Consider the following 19,865-nt stretch of genomic DNA (forward strand, 5'->3'; position numbering starts at 1 on the left):
TAGAAAAAAAAAATACAAAATTCCAACCCTTCGAAATAACTTGTCCCCCAAGGTATATTGACTCTTGGCATACGTGTCTTACTTTCGATGGTTCAAAACTCAAAACTATTCAACAAGGACCCATTATTAATTAACCTCAAAACATCAACCCCTAAGATATAATTTTTTCCCCATCAAAATGAGACATTATTTGACAAGATTACAAGTCACGTGCTTGAAACTCAATTCCTCATTAAGATTCAAGAGGGTATATGATGGTGCTCACGTGAAGTTTGTTGGACTCATTCTAATTTCATGCTATAAAACAAATCTCCACACATGTCCCTCGTTTGAGCTATTTGTAGAAACATATGTTAGCGAGGCCCTAAGCTTATGAAAAGATAGTTGATGTGAGATTAGACACTGTTAATCCGTTTTAGACATTATGTCCTGCCAGATATTTTTAACTTTAATAAATTGTGTGCAAAGGGTTACTAATTTTGAGCAATTAGAGACACAAAATCATGGGAAGCATGAGCAGAAGATTGGATAAGTGGAGGAGAATGGTGAGGCAACAACATGGAAAGTTTTATATTATGAGAAAATGTATCTATATGCTTCTCACTTGGGATAAGCACTCTTAGTCAAAAGCATTTTTTTGTGTGTTTTCAATAAGCTTTTAATTTTATAAAGTCTTTTAAGTTTAAAGAATGTGTTTATAAATAATAATTTTAATTCTTATATTTTATTGTAATTGTTGATTGAATTCCTTCAAGTGGCCTTAGATCCAGTAAGAATGATTTGATATTTAAAATGTAAGTAATATGTAATCTTAATGGATAGTAAAATTCATAATTTATTCATTTTTTTTATTTCTCTTTACCTAGTTTTATGGTTAAGCTATAATTTTATTGGTAACGGAAGAATTTGTGCTTTCATCTTCTTTTCCAATGTCTCCTAAATCCACATTCTCACCCGCAACCAAAATCTAAAAACAAACCAAAACATGTCTTTGCAATTGGGTCAGTTGGACACTAAAATTGATGAACGCGGGTATATCAAACTTGTCACACTCACATTTTCAATATCACCTCTTTTTGAGTATTACATATTTCATTCTTCACTATCCTTATACACATGACTTTCAAAAACGTGGATAGACTCGTAAACTTGTACGAATTTATGAGTCTAAAAAGAAAAAAATGAATAGAATTGTATAAAGAATAATTGTTTGATAGATTCGGGTAGACTCTTATAGACTAACACAAACTCGTATAAACTCGTGAGTCTATGTGAGTTTACGAGCCTATACATTTTTCTAAAGATTTTTTTTAAGAGTCTCCACCTTCATCGGCGTTTCTTCCTCCCTTCACTAACGGTATGGCCACGTTTGTCCCTTATTATTCTCTCATACTTCAAGTTTGCATTATGTTCTCCCTTTCTCTTGCGTCCTTTTGCTATGTATTTCATAAAGCTATTCGTTATTGATTTGTTTGTTGTATTTGTTGTCGTAAATCAATCCTTAGTTGTGCAGGTGTTCGCTTGTATGTCTTACTTGGAATTTTTTTTTCCAAACATATATGAGATTATTTTGGCTTACTACTTTCACACAGTCCTACCCTTGCATATAAAGTTAGAGTAATTAAATCTATATTTTAACATGAAATTGAATCTTTTAGTTGTTTTTCTGGTTGTGTTTAACTTGACTCCTATCACTTGTGTCATTGTATGTTCTTCTTTATTCATTAATTTTGTATAAGATTGAATTGTGATTGCTATTGGATTGTAACATGGGACTGATTATGTTGGAAATAGTAAAAATGCACTAGAAAATATGCTACTAGAAGTTGGACTGGTATTGATTAGCAACATGGGACTGATGTTGAAAATAGTACAAAGGTTAAAGGGTTAAATATACTTTTGATCCTTATAATATTTTATTTTTGGTCACTATAAAAAGTAGCATGTTTTGGTCGCTACAAAATTATTATGCATGTAGTTTAGACCATGTTGTTAAATCAATGTGTATTTTTCAATAATTATTTTAGAATTTTTCTTTGGCCACCTCCCTATGGAGGTCACCCCCAGCGAAAATCCCAAAATACCCCTGCTTCGGAAATGAACTTCCGAAGCGCTTTTTTTTTAAAAAAATTTCCTTAATTCGGAAGTGCATCTCCGAAAACACCTCATGGGGGGTGTCTGCGGAGATGAACTTCCGAAAATACCTTTGTTCAGATTTTGGGGGGTTTCGGAAGTTCATTTCCGAATTATGCAGAAACTGTGTTTTTTTTTATGTTTTTTCTAAAACAGTCTCGCATTTTAATTAAACGTAAACGCCAAATAAAATAAGCAATAGATAAACTGAAAATACTAATATGATAAATAAACAAAAAAAATACTAATCCGATGAAAATAATATATACAAACCGAAAAAAATAAAAATAGTGTGCTAAAGATACAATCCGATAACAAAAATATATAAACCCGACCACTACTGGGTGTGCCTAAACCTCTCGCCCTGAGACCTCCTCTACCGCCTGTATGTCTCCACACGGTCCGCATCAGTGACAATCATCTCCATCACGGCGACTGCCTCTGGACCGCCCCGCTCCACGATACCTCGACCCAACGCGTCCCGCCCAAGCATCGATATCCGCTGGCAGATCGGCATGAGATCAATGGAGTGATCATCCTCGGCCTGCTGGTTCTCCAGGATCTCCTCGTGTGCTGGCCTAGGAGCGCCGGGAATGTCGGGTCTCAGAAGAGGATGTGACACCCGGTAGAACCATGTGACGTATCCCTCCTCACTGTGCCAGTCCTGGGTGACCCGAGTGAGACGGTACTCCAGCGGTACCACATGATCCTCCCAATGCTCCCATATGGCAGTGAGCTGCACTCGGGTCACAGTGTCGGGAGCAGCCTCAAAGGGTGACTTGGGTATCCGCTGCACGAATCCGAACTGACGCATGCACCGCTCAGGGAGATATCGAACCATGAAGCCGGTCCCGCAAGCCAACCAGCCAGAATAAAGTGCAATGCCGTCAAAGGGGACAATCTGAGCGTAGTCGATGAACGGCCTCCAGGTGACGTCGTCGTGCAGAGTGCGGTCCAGGTATCCACGGTATGGTCCCACCGCATCGTTCCCCCTCTGGAGATCGTATCTGGCGGCCCTGGGCAAGGCGTCCACGTACGCAGGATCGAGGTGGTAGCCGTGGATGCGGGAGAAGTAGGAGATGATTCAGCTCTGAAACAGAAACAAGATAATGTATTAAAATTAAATACGAAACATATATAAATAAATAAATACGATAATGTATTAAAATAAAACGTACCGTAAGCAGTGTGCAGGATCCGACCAACTGCCTCGTCCTCCAGTTGGAGGCCTTATTCAGCTTCTTGTAGAGATATGCCAGAGTAGCTGACCCCCAGTTCCACTGGTGAACGGTATCCAGGTCCATGAAATAGCGGAGGTAGGCCACGTCGACGTACCTGGCACTCTTGTCCACAAAGCATGCAGCGCCTACCACATGCATGTACCAGCACCGGAGAGCGCAGCCGCGGTGGTACTCCCTGAATAGGTCGTTACCCTCCTGCTCGGCCTCGGCCGCCGCGTCCAGGTGGAACACAAAATAGAGGCTCAGTGTGTTGAACCGGACATGACACCCAGAAGTCGAGACGTACTCCAGGTGAGCAACCTCGTGCGGCATGCCCAAATAGTGCATCATCCACTCAATGGCCTCGACCCTCTGGATCCTGGAGTGGTCCAACAGCCACCCCCTGATGGGCAGGTGGAGAAGACACTGGACGTCATGCAAGGTGATCGTCAACTCCCCCACCGGCAAGTGGAAAGAAAACGTCTCCTTGTGCCAGCGCTCCACAAATGCCCCCTGCATGCCGGTGCTGATGGTGGTGTACCCGGTCATGCAGAGCCCGCTAAGCCCTGAACCTCGCACATGGTCGTTAAACCACTGAGCTGATGGTTTAAACAGACCGAAAATCTTCCTGGAGTGGTTCACCATTTTCAATGGCTCTCTCTCCTGTTACAAAAAAAAAACAAATAAGCGAGAAATAAACGGTAAAATTATAAAAAATGGTGACAAATAAACGGCTAAGTTAAAAAAAATACCTCTCTCTCCCAGATCCGCCGAGCGACGTGATCCTGGTAGTGAATCAGCAGGGAAGTGTCAAAAGGCCCTCCCGGATAGCTATCCACCTCCTGCTCCTCCTGCTCCTCCTCCTCCCCGACTGGAGGGTCAACATCCGGTATCACCTCCTCCTCATCCTCATCCTCCTCCTCTCGCTGGCGGGAAGAAGATACCCGAGCCAGCCTACTCCTAGAGCCTGAAGCAGATGAACTCTCCACCAAGTCCTGTGGAACGCGCACACGGCGTCCCCGGCCCCGTCCCTGGGTCGACGCCAGCTGCGCCGCCGCCCGCTCGCGTCTGGCCGACGCAATCTGGGACTCCCTGCCCTGTCTGATGCGTGCTGGCTGGTTGCCTGACATGTTCCTGTAAACAATCGAAATCGATTAATATGCGAGACAAATGAAAAAACAAAAAAAAATGCACTTCTGATACAGTTCGGAAGTTCATTTCCGAAACTGGGATGGAGGTGTTTTCGGAAATGAACTTCCGAAACACCCCTGCGCAGAGCTTTTCTGCAACCTTCAATGGCAGACCCCAAAATCAAAATTCAAACCTATGTATACACATTCTAAACATCCTAAATATCACTATAAACCTAACCTAATACATTTTTTTCTATTTGTAAACACCCTAATATACATTTTAATCATAGATCTTAAAATCAAAATGCTTACCTATTGAATAGATTGGAGGACTTTAGAATGTAATAGAGCAAGTAGATGGAGCCTTTGAGGTAGCTTGGAACTGGTTTGCACAAAAATCTCTTTGGGGTTGAGTTTGAAGAAGATTAGGGTAAATGATTTGGGGGAGGGGGCTGTTTTGCTTAATCTGCAAAACGCGCAGTATTTCGGAAATGAACTTCCGAAAATGTGTTTTCGGAAATGCATTTCTGAAATAAGTTAAATTTTTCAAAAAAAAAGGCGCTTTCGGAGATGCATCTCCGAAAACACCTTTTTCTTACATTTCGGAAATGCATTTTCGAAGTCAGGGGTAGTTTGGGTTTTTCACCAAAGGTGGACTAGAAGGTAGGGAGGTTGGCAAAGAAATTTTCTTATTTTAAAAACATGTTTAAATGTTATAAAATTTCCTCAAATAAAACAGAACTCTAAATTTAATTTCTAAGTCGAGATTTTCATTACTTTTATCATTATCTTTTAAAATTTTAAAAATTCATATTAAAAAATTCTAAAATTTGGTAAATAAATATTTTAAAGTATTTTAAACATGTATAAAAAAGATTATTCAAAAATTTAAAAGTTAAAGGATAATTAAATAATTTAATATTTAAAAAAAATAACAGGGACTAAAACTGCATGCATAAAAATTTTTTAGGGACAAAAATATGTTATTTTTTTTAATAAGGACTAAAAATAAAATTTGAGATGTTTATAAGGACTCAAGGTTAAATGCAAATAGTACTTCAATACTTTTAATGGAGGAATATTAAAACTTAATTGTCACCTATTACAGATGATGTTGGACCTTGTGCTTCATGCCCGATGATTCAATTGGGATTTATTTCCTATCCCCAAAGGAAAATTCCACCATAATTCTGGAAATGGGTGAGGAGGGTGAATAATTGAATAACTTGCCAATTCGGGTTGACATGCCCCAACACTCCTCGTTCTGTACTAATGCAACGTTAGCTGCAATAAAGCTCACTAGCAATCACCTCCCATTCAATGAATATCTTCCTATCAACTACAAGGTTGTTAATAGATGTCTGAGAAGTTGTCTCACATGATGGAGAATCACATGCTCTATGGCTTATTGATGGTGTGAGTCCTTCGTGAGAAACACACCAATTTTGTGGGTGAACTAAAGAGAAAACTTTCCATGGCTGAGGAACCTCTCTCCAAGGGGAAAAAGAGAATGAAAAATCTGGTTAACAAGATATGATATGAAATACACCCTTAAAAAGATAGCTTTATAGGCCCTTATGTTATTCCTTTCAGAGAAAAGTCTGAAGGAGTCCTTTGAAGCTTCCCTTCAATCTCAGAAGAAGCTGGAGGTAAAATTTTCTGCCCTTAACGACAAATTGATCAGAACTTTTGATCACTACTTCAATCAAGCAAGCAAAGGATCAAGTAGACTTCTTTTACCCCGAACTATACTTGAATCAAATTATCTTGTTCAAAGTTGTCCGAAATGGCCAGGTAGTGAATGAAGATGGCGTGTCACTCCCTAAAGCGTCTGATCCGTATCTAGATGGGAACTTTTAGGTTAACATGAAAGTACTAAGGTAATCTTAGAAGAAACTCACAAGAAGGATTATGCTCGATGGAAGACCATTTTAGAAAAAAGGCAGCTTAGGAGGACGATCAATGAGCGTGTGTATTTTCCTTGGTGGTATTTTGTAATCAGGCCTTCAGAGCTCTATGTAATGAGTAATTGTGCTTTTAGGGAATTTTATCGTGTACTTTTGTCCTTTATGGCCTCATTAATTAAATTTTTGGCCTTAATATTCCTGAATAAGTAATTGCCACTTGGGCGACATGGATTCCTCATGATGATCCATCATAAGAAATTTTCACATTGGTGGAAAGGATTCGCCCATGAGAATCCAACATAAGTTGATGCCACTTGGACGACAAAGATTCCTTCTTGATAATTCAACATAGACAAAAAATATTTCTCCATGAGGATCCACATAAATAAATTTTTCTTGCGTGACTTTGCTAGTGTTCCAAACTCCAATCTTTAACTCCTACAAGACAAGAACAAAAGTCTACTAAAAATTCATGAAAATAAAATGAGGTTCCTCATTAAAAACCAATACACCCACAGTGTAAAAGAGTGTCACCCCACTAATTAAATAATGTCTTTGAAATAAGTTAAACAATTGTAGAGGTGATATCTTGCCTCAATGAATCCAGTTGATTAATTAACTAAACAAAACACGACGTTATACCTAACAAGAGTAATGATCTCACCACTATCTCTTCATCTGATACCTCCGTGCTCCTCTAAAACAGCTTTCCCAAATCGTTGTCATCGAGAGGCGTCCTTTAGGGTTCTGGTTATGGCTTCAAGTCCACAACATTTAATCCTTTGTGTATCAGGATGATATGAAGGTACCGACTCAGACTGATATAGAGTGTCTGTTAAGGCTGATACAGATGGAGGGTTCCTTAAAGTTCCCTCTAACCATACCTTTCTAACTAGGTACTCTGGTCATGTGGTATTTAGATTATGATAGGGATATGTATAATTATTTTAATTGAATTTGTTTTCATTTATTAGTGGTTAATTGAAAGTAACTGATGATTTATGTTTTATTTGTTACAGGATCGCGCTCCATTGAAGGTCCCTTACCCATGGGTCGAAGTTGAAGAAATTATAGGTTGTGCAGATGCTAGATAAGGTTATGAAAATTGTTGTTGAGTCCTGCCTATTGCCTTCGGTTAATTATACGCTCACCATGCTTAACATTTCCTTGTTATCTACTGTGATTATTTATTAAATACATTTAGTATATCCAATTTATTGCATACTTATATATTTTACTATAGTATTGGATATACGAGCATTTTCAATTCATTTGTGACAGACATGATCGTAGTTCTATCACAAATGGCTCCCTACGAGCCACCAGATGAAGCTCAAGGAATTCTCATACTGACTATCTTCTAGAGTACAGATGGAGGATTGATATTTTGTCCCTTGATGGTCAAAAGGACACCCTATTCAAATCATATAGTTCATCAATAGTTCGACGAAATTGTCCTTTTTTTAGGTTATTTGTTATTGAAGTGTGTTGTCGCTACATATTTACATGAAGTGTATGCACTAGTTTGGCTATGTTTAGGGTTTTCCTAGACCAGTCTATGTTATACCATTTGGGAGCATTTTTAGATGATTTATGTCTAACATTGTGAGCAGTGATCATGCTATTCGAGAAAAAGGAAGTAGATGTGTCGTTTCCTAGACAGTATCTAAATGGTTATTTAGAGTAATATTTAAAAGTATCACACCCTCACATCGTCCCACCTCTTGAACCTGGAGGCGATAATGTACATTCTCACAATGAATGACATTCAAATGATGTGCCACCACCTCCAACTGGTGTGACTGACCAACACAAGATGCAAATGATATAACTTATTTCTGATAGCCTCATTGGTTTGGTAAATCTAAATGGTAAGATCTATGTCAGTTTGGATTTGGTGTGGTAAATCCAGATGCCACACATTGTCCATGGTGAATCTGTTTTGGGTTATTTTGACTAATTTATGTTATACTGAATTATTTTATTTTGTTAAGACTTTAACCTAGCATTGGATTACATGAAAATTAGCATTAGCATTACATTACTGCAACATGAATATAACTTAATATAACATAACCTAACATAAATTAACCTAACCAGACATTTCATCACCATTGATAGATGGTTCATAACATTTTATCATCTTCTGAATATCAACAGTAATTCTCACAAGCTTCACATCCATCTCAATTAGACCATTTGTTGTATAACGGTGAAATGTATTCATATATTAAAACATATAATGAATTATTTGTAGATTCCATAACTTAGTTAAAATTTTCAAAAATTCATATAAAACATGTAAATAAAACATACAAAGTCAGTAAAAAAATTGTGTAAAATATGTTGGAAAACCATCCATCTAATGCACATTTATGGAGAGCATCATATATAACGGACTTTGATAAAACACGAAAAATCCTATAAAAACTCACTGGATTTTTAAATAATAGATGAAAACCTATCCGATTTTCTAGTAACACTATCTGAAATTTAGTGTTTTACAAATTTTTGAAGAGTTAAAAATTTGCAAAAACTATACATTTTGAATGGGAGGTAGATAATGAGATGCATACTCTTCTCTCTAAAAATTAGGATTGGGGTATGGGTGGCCGCCGCCTCCTCTTTGATAGAGGTTTTTCCACCGACGTCGGTGCTTTTCTCCTCCGACATGGAGGATGTACTCTCCTCAGTGGAGCTTCTTCCCGGTTTTCTCCTACCCTTCTAATTCCCCTGCTATCTCTAACCTCTATCACTACTTCACTCGTCTCCGCCAAAAACTGTCAAACCCTTGCAACTCAGCAACTATCTTCACCAACTAAGGAGACAAATGGAAATAAATATGAGAAACGTCCTCCTCTAGAACCTCCACCATCAAAAGATCTGCCATCTTTGAGATACTGTGTTGTCAATTTGGCTTTTGTTTTGTTTCAGGTGTGTGATTTGTTTTTAAGTTCAACTTATTTTAAGGTTGCTCTCAAGGTGTTTGTTGAAAGGCCTCAAATATGATTGGTTGAAGGAAAAGTGAAGATGAGTGAAAATATGATAATGGATGTTGCAAATCAGTTTTTCTTGTCCACTCGACAAACGATTCCTTCGCAGATGATGAGTTTATTCAATCTCAAGAACCTCTATTTTATCTAATGAATGATGTTTTTTTCTGTCAAAAAAAAAATAATGAGATGCATATTTTTGCCTTTAATGATTTATGTGCATTGTTGTCAGAATCGCGATCAGAATCGTGAAATCCATGGATTTTGTGATTTTGCTCACCCTAAACGATCTGAATCGTGAGTAGAATCCTAATTCAGAGCAAAATCCCAATAAAATTGCACAAAATCGCTAAATCTCAGCAAAACCCGCGATCTCATGGATTCCATCGATTTTGAGTTTTTTTTAGGTAATTTTAGATTTGAGACTTGGTTGTTTTATGATTTTAAACTTTGAGTACTTGCACTTCATAATATATATATATATATATATATATATATATATATATATATATATATATATATATATATATATATATATATATATATATATATATATATATATATATATATATATATATATATATATATATATATATATATATATATATATATATATATATATATATATATATATATATATATATACACACTATTATGAGTTGAATCCGTCAATTTTGGTCGCAATTTTCGATTATGCGATCTTCATTTCCTCTTTCGATTCAACAAAACGATTTGAGTAGAATCCACCAATTTTGATTTCAATTTACGATTTTTCGATTTTGATTCAATGTAAACTCTCGATTCTGAGAACCTTGTTTATGTGGGGTTCCGGATATAAAATAAGGTTAGCAAGCTAATGTTATTGCTCTGTCACGTGTGAAATCCTTACTAGAATATATATTTGTGGTCCTTGTGATAAATAAAATAAATTTGGCTTGGCAAAATGGAAACTATCTAAGAAAACTCATACAAAGACGTGCTAAAATTAAAGCACAGTTTTTTTTTTCTTTAATATTCTATATATTTGAAGGTAAAAGGGTTGATTTGGCGACAGATAGTTAATAAATTTGCTTATTGATAAATCTTATGAAAAGCATTACAACGTAAATTTGATAAACATTCACAAACTCATGTTGAGCTACTAAAAGCTGGTCTTTTCCCAACAACTCGAATTCCTTGCAAAACCTACTGTGGTGTTCTGTGTTTTACTTGAAAATATACTTATATATCAGTTAAGAGAAATGCATGAGAATCCAACTTTCATATATCTACTTACCACCAGTTGCTTCTTTTGCAGTTTTTTTTCCAAGGTTCTTTAGCAGTTAAATTTATACCGCATTAGCTCACTAAGCTTGCTCTACAATACTACAATACACGTTTGTTCCTTCTTCAACATGGAATTTACACATTCTAAGGTGATATTTGATACACAACTCATGACATGTATGTGTGTGAAAGAGAGATGTGACCTTTATCACTTTTGTTAGAAAATATCTAATACTAAAGTAAAAAATAATGGCCTCATTATGACAATCTCAACTATTCCGATTAGGTTGACAAAATTATTGTAACCTTGTAATGTTCAGTCCATCTTCCTCTGCGGATTACTTAGGAGTCCCTGGCTTATTTTGGCCTCCCTGGATGGATAAAATCAAGATAAAAATTATCTTCTTTTAAAAAAATAAGCACCTATGTTTGACTATATAGCATTCATGCAATTTTTCCTCATTAAGTTAAAATGACTAGATAGTATTAATATGATGAAAACACACTTAATCTACTTGCCCCTGCTGAACATATCATTTCTTGTATAATTAGCAGATTTGAAGTCTAAGAAGCCTATCCAGACTCCAGAGTGAAGAGGTAAAAGGTTACTCTAAGAAACATCTAGCCCCAAAACTTCTAACCCTTTCTTCAGAGGAAAGAAAAAGATTAACTTCTATGGCCAACAATACTGTAGATTAAAAACAGTTAAAAAAAGCATAATTGTTAATCACTTACTGCTCCCTTTTGCCCAGCCAACCTTCGAAATGATGAAGCCCGGGAACCTGAGGAAGCTGCTGCAGCAACACGTATTCTGCAACATAAAATATATTATAACATTCAAATTCAACAATACTACCTCTGCGCCTTATCACAATACCTCGTACAAATTTCACGGATATTTATCACAATACCTCGTACAAATTTCACGGATATTAAGAAAAATAGCCGTAGCAATAAAGTTTGAAGATGCTCTCTTATATTAAGTGCGTACAAATATAAAGTTCACATTCTTCATTACCTCTTATGAACATCGACATACTCATCTGTCTCATCCACAATCTCCTCCTGCATTATTTAAAAAATACAATTAATTTGAGGGAAAAAAATGTTAACTAACCACTGAATGTGGAGGGAACTTCTCAAATTACTGTAATTTACTTGCAGAAGTTCTTCAAATACATCTTCTAAAGTGATAATTCCAACCACTTCAACATCTTCAATATTTTCGGTGGGGGGACTATTTGATGCGGCATCATTACGTTGTAAAGCAGATAACTTGTTAATCTTGGGAGGTCTTGGAGGCTTGTCAATGTCAACAACAATACTTTCAGTCGTCTCATACTGCTTCTGTAGTAACGGCGTAGTCAACTGTGAGTCAGCACCAACCCTTTTGTTTTCTTCGTATTTCTCCCTATCAGTCATTTGTGGAGGCAGTTTTCCTTTTCCCCTAGCCTTGACAACAGCAGCCATATGACTGCTTCCTTTTTGGAACTCATTCAGTATATCATAGAGAGGCATATCTGCTGGAACTCTGTAATATTAACCATTACAAAATACAGATACTTGACTTAAGGGCAAATGACACTTCAGGAAGGAACTATGTCAATAGAGATATACAAATCATTCATATGGATCCACTTAACAACTAAAGCTTTTAGGAGAATTAAACTGTGACCACAAACACACCGTGGGATTCTCCGGATGGAGACAGCGTTGACAGGGGTATCGGTTTCTGGTCGAACAGTGAGAAGACTTTTAACCTAATTGAACAATGAATCAAGGTCGGGAAGAAAATTCCGAAAGTAATAAAAAAAAAATTCAAATAAGATCAAAAGGGGGAAGATTTAGCACCAACCAGTAGAAGCCCAATAATGTTTTTCGAATTTCCAGAATAAACAGGAACTCGGCTATGCCCACGGGCAAGAATTTTTCCCATTGCCTCCCTGGTTGAGATTCACAACATAAAATAGGTTAAGGGATATAAAAATGCAACAATGATTGTGTATACTTAGTATCTTCTAAGCAATAATTCTACACTTTTTACAATATAAACTAGGCATCATCAAGACACTCACCAGTCCAATTTTGAATTAACATCCAAAGAAAAAGTTGATTCAATAGGAGTCATAGCCTCTTCAGCAGTCTGGTCAAGAGAAAAAGATTATAATGGGCAATAAACGGAAATTTGCATAGATGTTTGCTGCAAAAAGGATGCAAAAAATGTCTTACACAAGTCAATATCGTTAAGGATAGCAATTGATTCAGATTTATTAGGTACACACAATGGGTAGGATCCTTACGCATCAAATGAATTTATGTCCTAGTTTAAAAAATGGAAATTGCCAGAATAAAACCAGGGATATCGAATTGGTAGGTACTACAGCAGTTCCCACCCCATCAAACAATATGTTATGTTCTAAAACAGGATTTGCAATACTTCTAAGTTTTTCGATATTGAGTCAGATATTGAAACTTGAATGCCTGTTTTGTTTATGTATATTTTGTGTTACAATCAGAGAGAGAGAATGAGCTTAAACGCCACTAGAGCTCTACAAAATTCATTTCTAAAAGTTAATTTGAATAATACAAAATAAGCTAAATACATATTTAAGATATAAAATAAGCTATTTTCATATGTTTTTCCAACCATCTAGTCACAAGACAAGCCCAAATAAACTCTTGTAAGCTTCCTCTTAATATACCCTAGTTCCCCCCTCAACGTCTGCAGCCCTTGACCGGTCCTAGCATCCCCAAATAGAAGATCTAACTAGTTTCAATATTTGACTCAATATCGAAAAACTTAGAAGTATTGCAATTACCAGATTCATGAAGAAACCTTCACATGGTTCTACCCTCCTTCATCATCAATGTCAATTGAAATTATAAATAGGTGAGAAACTACAAACTCTGATGTATTGAATCGCATAAATTGCAAAATGTATTTTACTGTCACATAGTGAAACTTTAATAAATAGGTTTGCATTCAACATCATAGTGGATAAATTATGTGTATACCTTTTCTGTCAAATCTAGAGCTCCACTGATAATTGTTGTCTCATCATGCGTAAGCTCGCCACCTTTACCAGCCTGAAAACAAGAAATCCAACATTTGTGAATCAAACACCAATAACTATAATCGTAATATACTTTCATAACTTCAGGAAACTTAATGTGGCTCATTTTAAAATCAAATCACAATAATAATATCTAGATATTTTCATACCTCCTTACTGTGGATGGAGACAAGAGCTTTTAACTGTGCTCGCCTAAATAACGCTTCATTGTGACCTAATAACCAATCTAGAACCTGGATAAATATCAGTAAGAAAAAGAAACCCTTGAGGCGACATTACAATCAAGTTAATCAATCTATAAGTTGAGCCGATACCAACATTTTGAAAAGTCATTTGATTTGGAAAGGATAGAAGGCTGAAAACCTTGGCTCCAGCCAAAAGTAATGCCTATGATGTTGACTATTTGCTAAAAAATAAAAAGTTGGGTTGCAAGAGGAGCCTAAAACACCAAGGAGATCTTCTAATTGGGATAAGAGCAACACATCTTCAAGCAATAATTTTAAGGCATTGGGTATATGGATCCCCTAACTTATATGTTGCTCAAAACTCACATTTTCATCCAATGTGAGACATATTACATTCACTTGACACTTAATTTGTTTTTTCATTCACCTTAATTATACTATACTTGAATATCCAGTGAAAATGAAAGAAACAAAATTATACAGGAAAATGCATAAACCAACCACATCAACAGCTCATAGACTAGAAGGACTAGCACTCAAAGTTCAAACTATTTATGGTATGGTAAGTCACCTTTCCAATAGGATAAGCAACTGGATAACAGATTATCATTAAAATCCGTACAAGCCATGCAAAGTTGGCACCTACAGCAAGACCGTATCTACTACAAATTGCTTGAGGAATAACCTGAAATCAGTGAGGAAAAAAAAGAGAAGAGAAATGAAAAAGGAGCTAAAACAATCAACCTCCTGATATTCATTGGGTACAAATATTGATGCTAAACCATAGAACCGTGAAACATAGAAATATAACATACCTCCCCAAAAAACAGAACGAAAGTCACCGAGAGAATGATAGCTAAATACGGATTGAACAGCTTGTCTAGGTATATAGGAAGTGCCTGCAAATTGAAAGTTTTAAAGCCAACAACTGTTTGCAAGTTAGCCATGATTTAGGAATCAAACTCAACACAACCAATGATTCAACACCAAACATAAATGCCTAATGTAGTAACAAAGGCACAACATAGCATCTAGCATCGAAAAAGCTGATTCAGCAAATGCAATCAACTATAATGACCATATCAAACAAATTATTCTAGTCTGCCAAATCAGTTTTTTTTTTATTTAACACTTTTGTTTTAATGTAATCACCTAACACTATTTTCAAGAGGTTATTTTCTAAGGACAAATTCTTGCAAAAACATTGCATGTAACACGGCTGAAATCGATCCAAGGACTAGTAATAGTATCAAGATTTTAAAAAAATAAAAAAGACTGGCCATGACAAATCCGTATCGAAAAGTCCTGATACTGTTATTCACAGTTTTGTGATAAATTGTAGTTAATTCGCCATCAGTGTCGCAACAGTTGTACTAACTGAAATCGCAAAACACTTTACTCGAAAAAGGTATTCTCTGTTTTGTGATAGAAAACAAATTTTGGTTAATTCACAATCAGTGTCACAACACCTACCGACTGAAATCACGAAAGCATTTCATTAACCGCCTGTTACGAAAATTTAAAAACTTGATAATCAATAATAAGGACATTTGTTTTTCTAACCTTGAATCAAAATTCTATATAAAACGGAACCATTACACTCAGATTACCTCCATAGCAGCAGCATTACACAGAAGCAAAGTCACCAGAAGCCGGTGTTGTTTTTGAACCACAGGAAAAATAACCGCTGCATTCTCGCACACACATACACAGACACCAAAAGCACGTCAACGATTAAACATTCAAAATTTCCTAATCTAATCCAATACTATAAAAGGTAAAAAATAAATCGAATCACAGCCAAAAAGAGAACGAAACCTGCTTGCTTTTTCTCTGACGGAGTACCACTCTGCTGAAGAATCTCAAGATCAACGAGTCCTAATGACATGAGACCTAGGGTTAGACCTGACATGATTCCGGCGAAGATGACAAGGCAACACGAGACTCCGGCGTAGATGAACCACCACATTGATCCGTAGGGTATTTCTTCATGGTTAGCGAGTTGGTTACGAGTTAGTAACCGAGTTATCATTAACGCCTTCACCGCATTCATTGTTATCGTTCTCTTCCTCTTCTACGTCTTCACTATTTCTTCATCGTCTTTTAGGCTTTCTTTCACTGCAACTCATGCATCATCAGCTTCTTGGACACGTGGCGGATTAAAGGAGCTTTCGTTTCCATGCGTGGATTTTACTACTTTCGGACGTGGATAACTGCGGACAATGACACGAGAAAATAAAACTCTCTCCATCTTTTCAAAAAAAGTAAATTTTTTTAAAAGAAAAATTAATCTACCACCCCATATTTGACCTCCAGTAATAGGAAAATAATGTTATTACTCATATGCCTTTATAAAAAATTTGAATTCCTTTTTTATGTTTATGGAAATTTCAAGAAAATATAATATTTTTTCAAAGTTTTCGAAAATTTGTTAATGCGTTCTAAAAATTTTTTTTTTTACATTATCAAAAATTTCAAATTTTCAGCAAATCATTGAAAATTTTAATATATTTAAATTTTTTTGATAAATAGAAAAAAGATTTAAAAAATTGTACTGGAAATTTATTAATGAACTACAGAAATTAGCACAACAATAACAAACGATAATGCGTTGTTCTGAAAATAGTAAAATATTATACATAAATTATTTCGGAAAAAAAGCATAGCCTACTGCGTATGCTTAATCCTCACCCCCTGACCCCTCCTCCGCCTCCTTTATCCCACTGTCATCGTTGCCTCGTTGACCACGCCACCGCCTCAAGTCTGTCGCTCTCAACAATTCCTAAGTCTAGAACTTCGTGCCCAATTGCATGTATCCACTGACAGACCGACAAGACATCAGTGGCATGGTCATCCTCTGTCTGTTGGTTCTCCAAAATCTCCTCATGAGTTGGCCTAGGTGGACGTCCAAGAGCATCCGGTGTCATGATAGGGTGTGACAATGTGTAGAACCATGTCACATATCCCTATAAACAATGTCAATTGCTGGATGCCTGCACCATCCGATAGTCCTGTGGCACCAAATGTTGCTCCCAATCATTAAAGATCTCATCGAGATCCCGACGGACAATGGTGTCGAGAGCAGCCTGAGATGGAGATTTGAGTATGATCTAGACGTAGCCAAATTGTCGCATGCATCGCTCCGGCAGATACATGGCCATAGTGTCGGTCACACATGTCATCCACCCAGAGTACAAAGAGATGGAGTCGAATAGGATAACCTCTCGGTGATCCTGGAATAGTGTCCATAGGATGTCATCATGAACAGTCCGATCGAGATGCACCCGGAATGGCAGCGCAGCCTGATTCCCTCTATGGGGGAGATACATGGCAGCTCTAGGCATAACCTCCATATAGTCAAGATCAATAGCATATCCATGGATGCGGTGGAAGTGAGAAATGATCCAACCCTGAAATAACGAATAAGAAGCATGTAAGCAAAAATTATTAATAGTACTATAAATTTAATAATGGAAATGAAAGGTACCGTTAGCAGCGTGCAATAGCCTGTAAGTTGTCTCGTCCTCCAGTTAGAAGTCTCATTCAGCTTTTGGTATAGGTATACCAAACAACTGGCCCTCCGGTTTCACTCACCCATGACATCCAAATCCATAAAGTACCAGATGCATGTTATATCCACGTAGGTGGCACTTTTGTCCATAAAAGGGACGTGTCAACCATGTACATGAAGTAACACCTCAAAGCACAATGATGATGATGATACAAAACAAAGAACTCATCGCCATCACTCTCGGAATCAGCTGCCCCCATAAAGTGGTTGTCAAAAAGGTCCTTTGATAACGAGAACTTCGCATGTGCCCCATTGGTCGAGGAACACTGCTCAACTTCCATTTCTGGTCGAGCATCCAAATACTCAACCATCCACTTAATGGCGACATCACGAGTGATGCGGGAGCGATTGAGGAGCTTCCCACGGATAGGAAGGTGTAACAGACAGGCGACGTCATCCAGAGTGATCGTCATCTCTCCAACCAAAAAGTAGAAAGATGACGTCTCCTTGTGCCATCTCTCTATGAATGTCCCCTGCATTCAGTGGCTAATGGTGTTGTACCAGAACAACAAAGTCCTGAAAGTCCGAAGGCAATAATGGCATCCTTGAACCAATTCGCAGCGGGATGATGCATAGTGAATATTTTGCGAGCGTGGTTCACGGACTTAAGTACAGGATGCTCTTGTAAAATAAAACTTATTATCATGATGGAGGTATAATACAAAGTGTGATAAAAAAAGTGAAACTGTAATTAAAAAGTGTAATAAAAAATATACCTCTCCACTATAAACATGTCAGACGACATGATAAGAGTAATATATCAAGAGGGAGGTTTCAGAGGGCCCTCCTGGGTAAGTCGGGGTAATATGCATGGCTGTTGGTACATGAACCTACTCAAATGCAGAAACATAAACCTCCTCATGTGCAGTAACATGTACCTCCTCCAGTGCCTCTTGAGATGAGGACGCACAAGATAGACGAGTTCTGAGAGCAGGAGCCGATGGTCCTTCCACTACCTCCCGCAGCACCCGACGGCGTTTGTAAGTCCTAACAACCTACTAGCTCTCTCACACCGAGCGGAAGCGGTTTGTGTTGGCCTGCCGAGTCTCACTCTATCCGGGTTGTCAGACATTTTTCTTGAAAAAAATAATGACAAGAACATGTGATGTTTGAAAAACTAAAAAAACAACTGTCATTATTTCGCAGATGCATCTCTGAGACCCCTCAAAGGTGTTTTCAGAGATGCACATCAGAAAATACCTGTGAACTCCATTTTTGGAGCTTCAACTACAGTCACTCTATAAATCCATTTTTTACACTATTTAAACTACAAACAACCAACTTTAAACAATATCAACTAAGTATAAATGATCCCAAACATCTATAGATACACATGCAAATAAAAAAATAATTTATCAAAAGCTTACTCAATGCGTAGAAATTTGTTAAATGATGTTGTAATGAGTTGCAATGAGTGGAGTAATATTTGTGGAAATGGATGGAAATGAAGTTTGGAAGTGTATATTTGGTAGTTCCAATGAATGGGTTTTTTATTTGAGTTTTGAAGAACACACACAGAATGAGGGTGCTTCTATTGTGAGATGCATCTCCGAAAAACCCCAAATTAAAAAAATTGGTTTATTCAGAGATGCATATTCGAAACATCCTTGATTTTGGAAAAAAATGTTAATTCAGAGATGTATCTCCAAAAATACCTCTAAAAAAACGAAATGTAGTGCGTTCGAAGATGCATCTCCGAATTATGGGGATAAAAAAGGAATTGTGCCAGAGGCCCCTGAGAAGGTATAGGGGTGAAATGAGAAATTCCCGTTCAACATTATATTACTAGGTAACTGGGAGTGGAAAGGAAAAATAGAAAGAAATGGAATTTGGTATGAAGCATTAGTGAATAGATAAAAGCTAACCAATAAGGATATTAGTTATAACTGAGTGTCAAGTTGGTGGAAGGATATTTGTCAATTAGATTTTGGTGAATGAGTCATATTAAATGAAAATTCGACGAAAGAGATGTATAGAGCTTATCATCGGATGGTCAATCCTTGTATAGTCTTGCATGGAAAACATTTTGAAATAAAGTAATTCCGTCAAAAGTATCGTGTTTGGTTTGGAGAATGCTTCAAAATAAAATTATTAAAAAAGATTGTTGTGGATTGAAGTGCATTCAGCTTTTCACAATGACGAGTAACAACACTTAAATCAGATTGAAAGCCTGCTAGACTGAGGTAGATCCCAATTTATGAAACTATTAATGATATGATTCATTTATATATGGAGCATTTGAAATTCTAGGAACAGTAAAGTCTTCAAAAATGAGAAAATCCACATTAAAAAAATGGTAGAAGAGACAAAAAAAATTGGCATCTAAGTGGCTTTGAATAAAGTTAAATTTGATATCTAATGACATAATCATGTGGTGTTTGAA

At 36.8% G+C, this 19,865-nt stretch overlaps 2 protein-coding genes across 4 annotated transcripts; one reads left to right on the plus strand and one right to left on the minus strand.

Annotated features, from left to right (window-relative positions):
• The first annotated feature begins 309 nt into the window (after positions 1–309).
• On the plus strand, positions 310–623 carry LOC131635490 (small polypeptide DEVIL 9-like). Its single transcript, XM_058906110.1, has one exon. The coding sequence runs from the start codon at positions 504–506 to the stop codon at positions 621–623; it is 120 nt and encodes a 39-aa protein (XP_058762093.1). The 5' UTR covers positions 310–503.
• A 10,009-nt stretch (positions 624–10,632) lies between these two features.
• On the minus strand, positions 10,633–16,032 carry LOC131635488 (DUF21 domain-containing protein At4g14240-like). Of its 3 annotated transcripts, XM_058906107.1 has the most exons (13): positions 15,730–16,023; positions 15,522–15,598; positions 14,727–14,810; positions 14,483–14,596; positions 13,876–13,959; positions 13,668–13,739; positions 12,728–12,795; positions 12,508–12,595; positions 12,339–12,412; positions 11,811–12,183; positions 11,671–11,717; positions 11,388–11,463; positions 10,633–11,023 (listed from the first exon to the last, which is right to left on the minus strand). In XM_058906107.1, exons 1-13 carry the CDS (start codon positions 15,962–15,964, stop codon positions 10,991–10,993), a joined length of 1,425 nt encoding a protein of 474 aa, XP_058762090.1. In that variant the 5' UTR covers positions 15,965–16,023; the 3' UTR covers positions 10,633–10,990. The 3 variants fall into 3 exon arrangements, 2 of the variants coding, with proteins under 2 accessions (XP_058762090.1, XP_058762091.1); XR_009293824.1 differs by lacking the exon at positions 10,633–11,023 and having other exon boundaries at positions 11,431–11,529; positions 11,564–11,717; positions 15,730–16,027; XM_058906108.1 differs by lacking the exons at positions 10,633–11,023; positions 11,388–11,463; positions 11,671–11,717 and having other exon boundaries at positions 12,022–12,172; positions 15,730–16,032.
• Positions 16,033–19,865: the final 3,833 nt, after the last annotated feature.

This window comes from Vicia villosa, unplaced genomic scaffold (assembly GCF_029867415.1).
Source record: "Vicia villosa cultivar HV-30 ecotype Madison, WI unplaced genomic scaffold, Vvil1.0 ctg.001498F_1_1, whole genome shotgun sequence".
Taxonomy (NCBI): Eukaryota; Viridiplantae; Streptophyta; class Magnoliopsida; order Fabales; family Fabaceae; genus Vicia; species Vicia villosa.

What these genes read in the sequence shown, in the direction of transcription:
- LOC131635488 (XM_058906107.1), bottom strand. Translation starts at nt 15,964, where the DNA reads ATGAATGCGGTGAAGGCGTTAATGATAACTCGGTTACTAACTCGTAAC. An exon ending in GTCAGAGAAAAAGCAAGCAG is followed by an intron (nt 15,599 to 15,729) that starts GTTTCGTTCTCT and finishes GCGAGAATGCAG; the next exon opens with CGGTTATTTTTCCTGTGGTT. An exon ending in TGGCTGGGCAAAAGGGAGCA is followed by an intron (nt 11,024 to 11,387) that starts GTAAGTGATTAA and finishes TTATCCATCCAG; the next exon opens with GGAGGCCAAAATAAGCCAGG.
- LOC131635490 (XM_058906110.1), top strand. Translation starts at nt 504, where the DNA reads ATGGGAAGCATGAGCAGAAGATTGGATAAGTGGAGGAGAATGGTGAGG.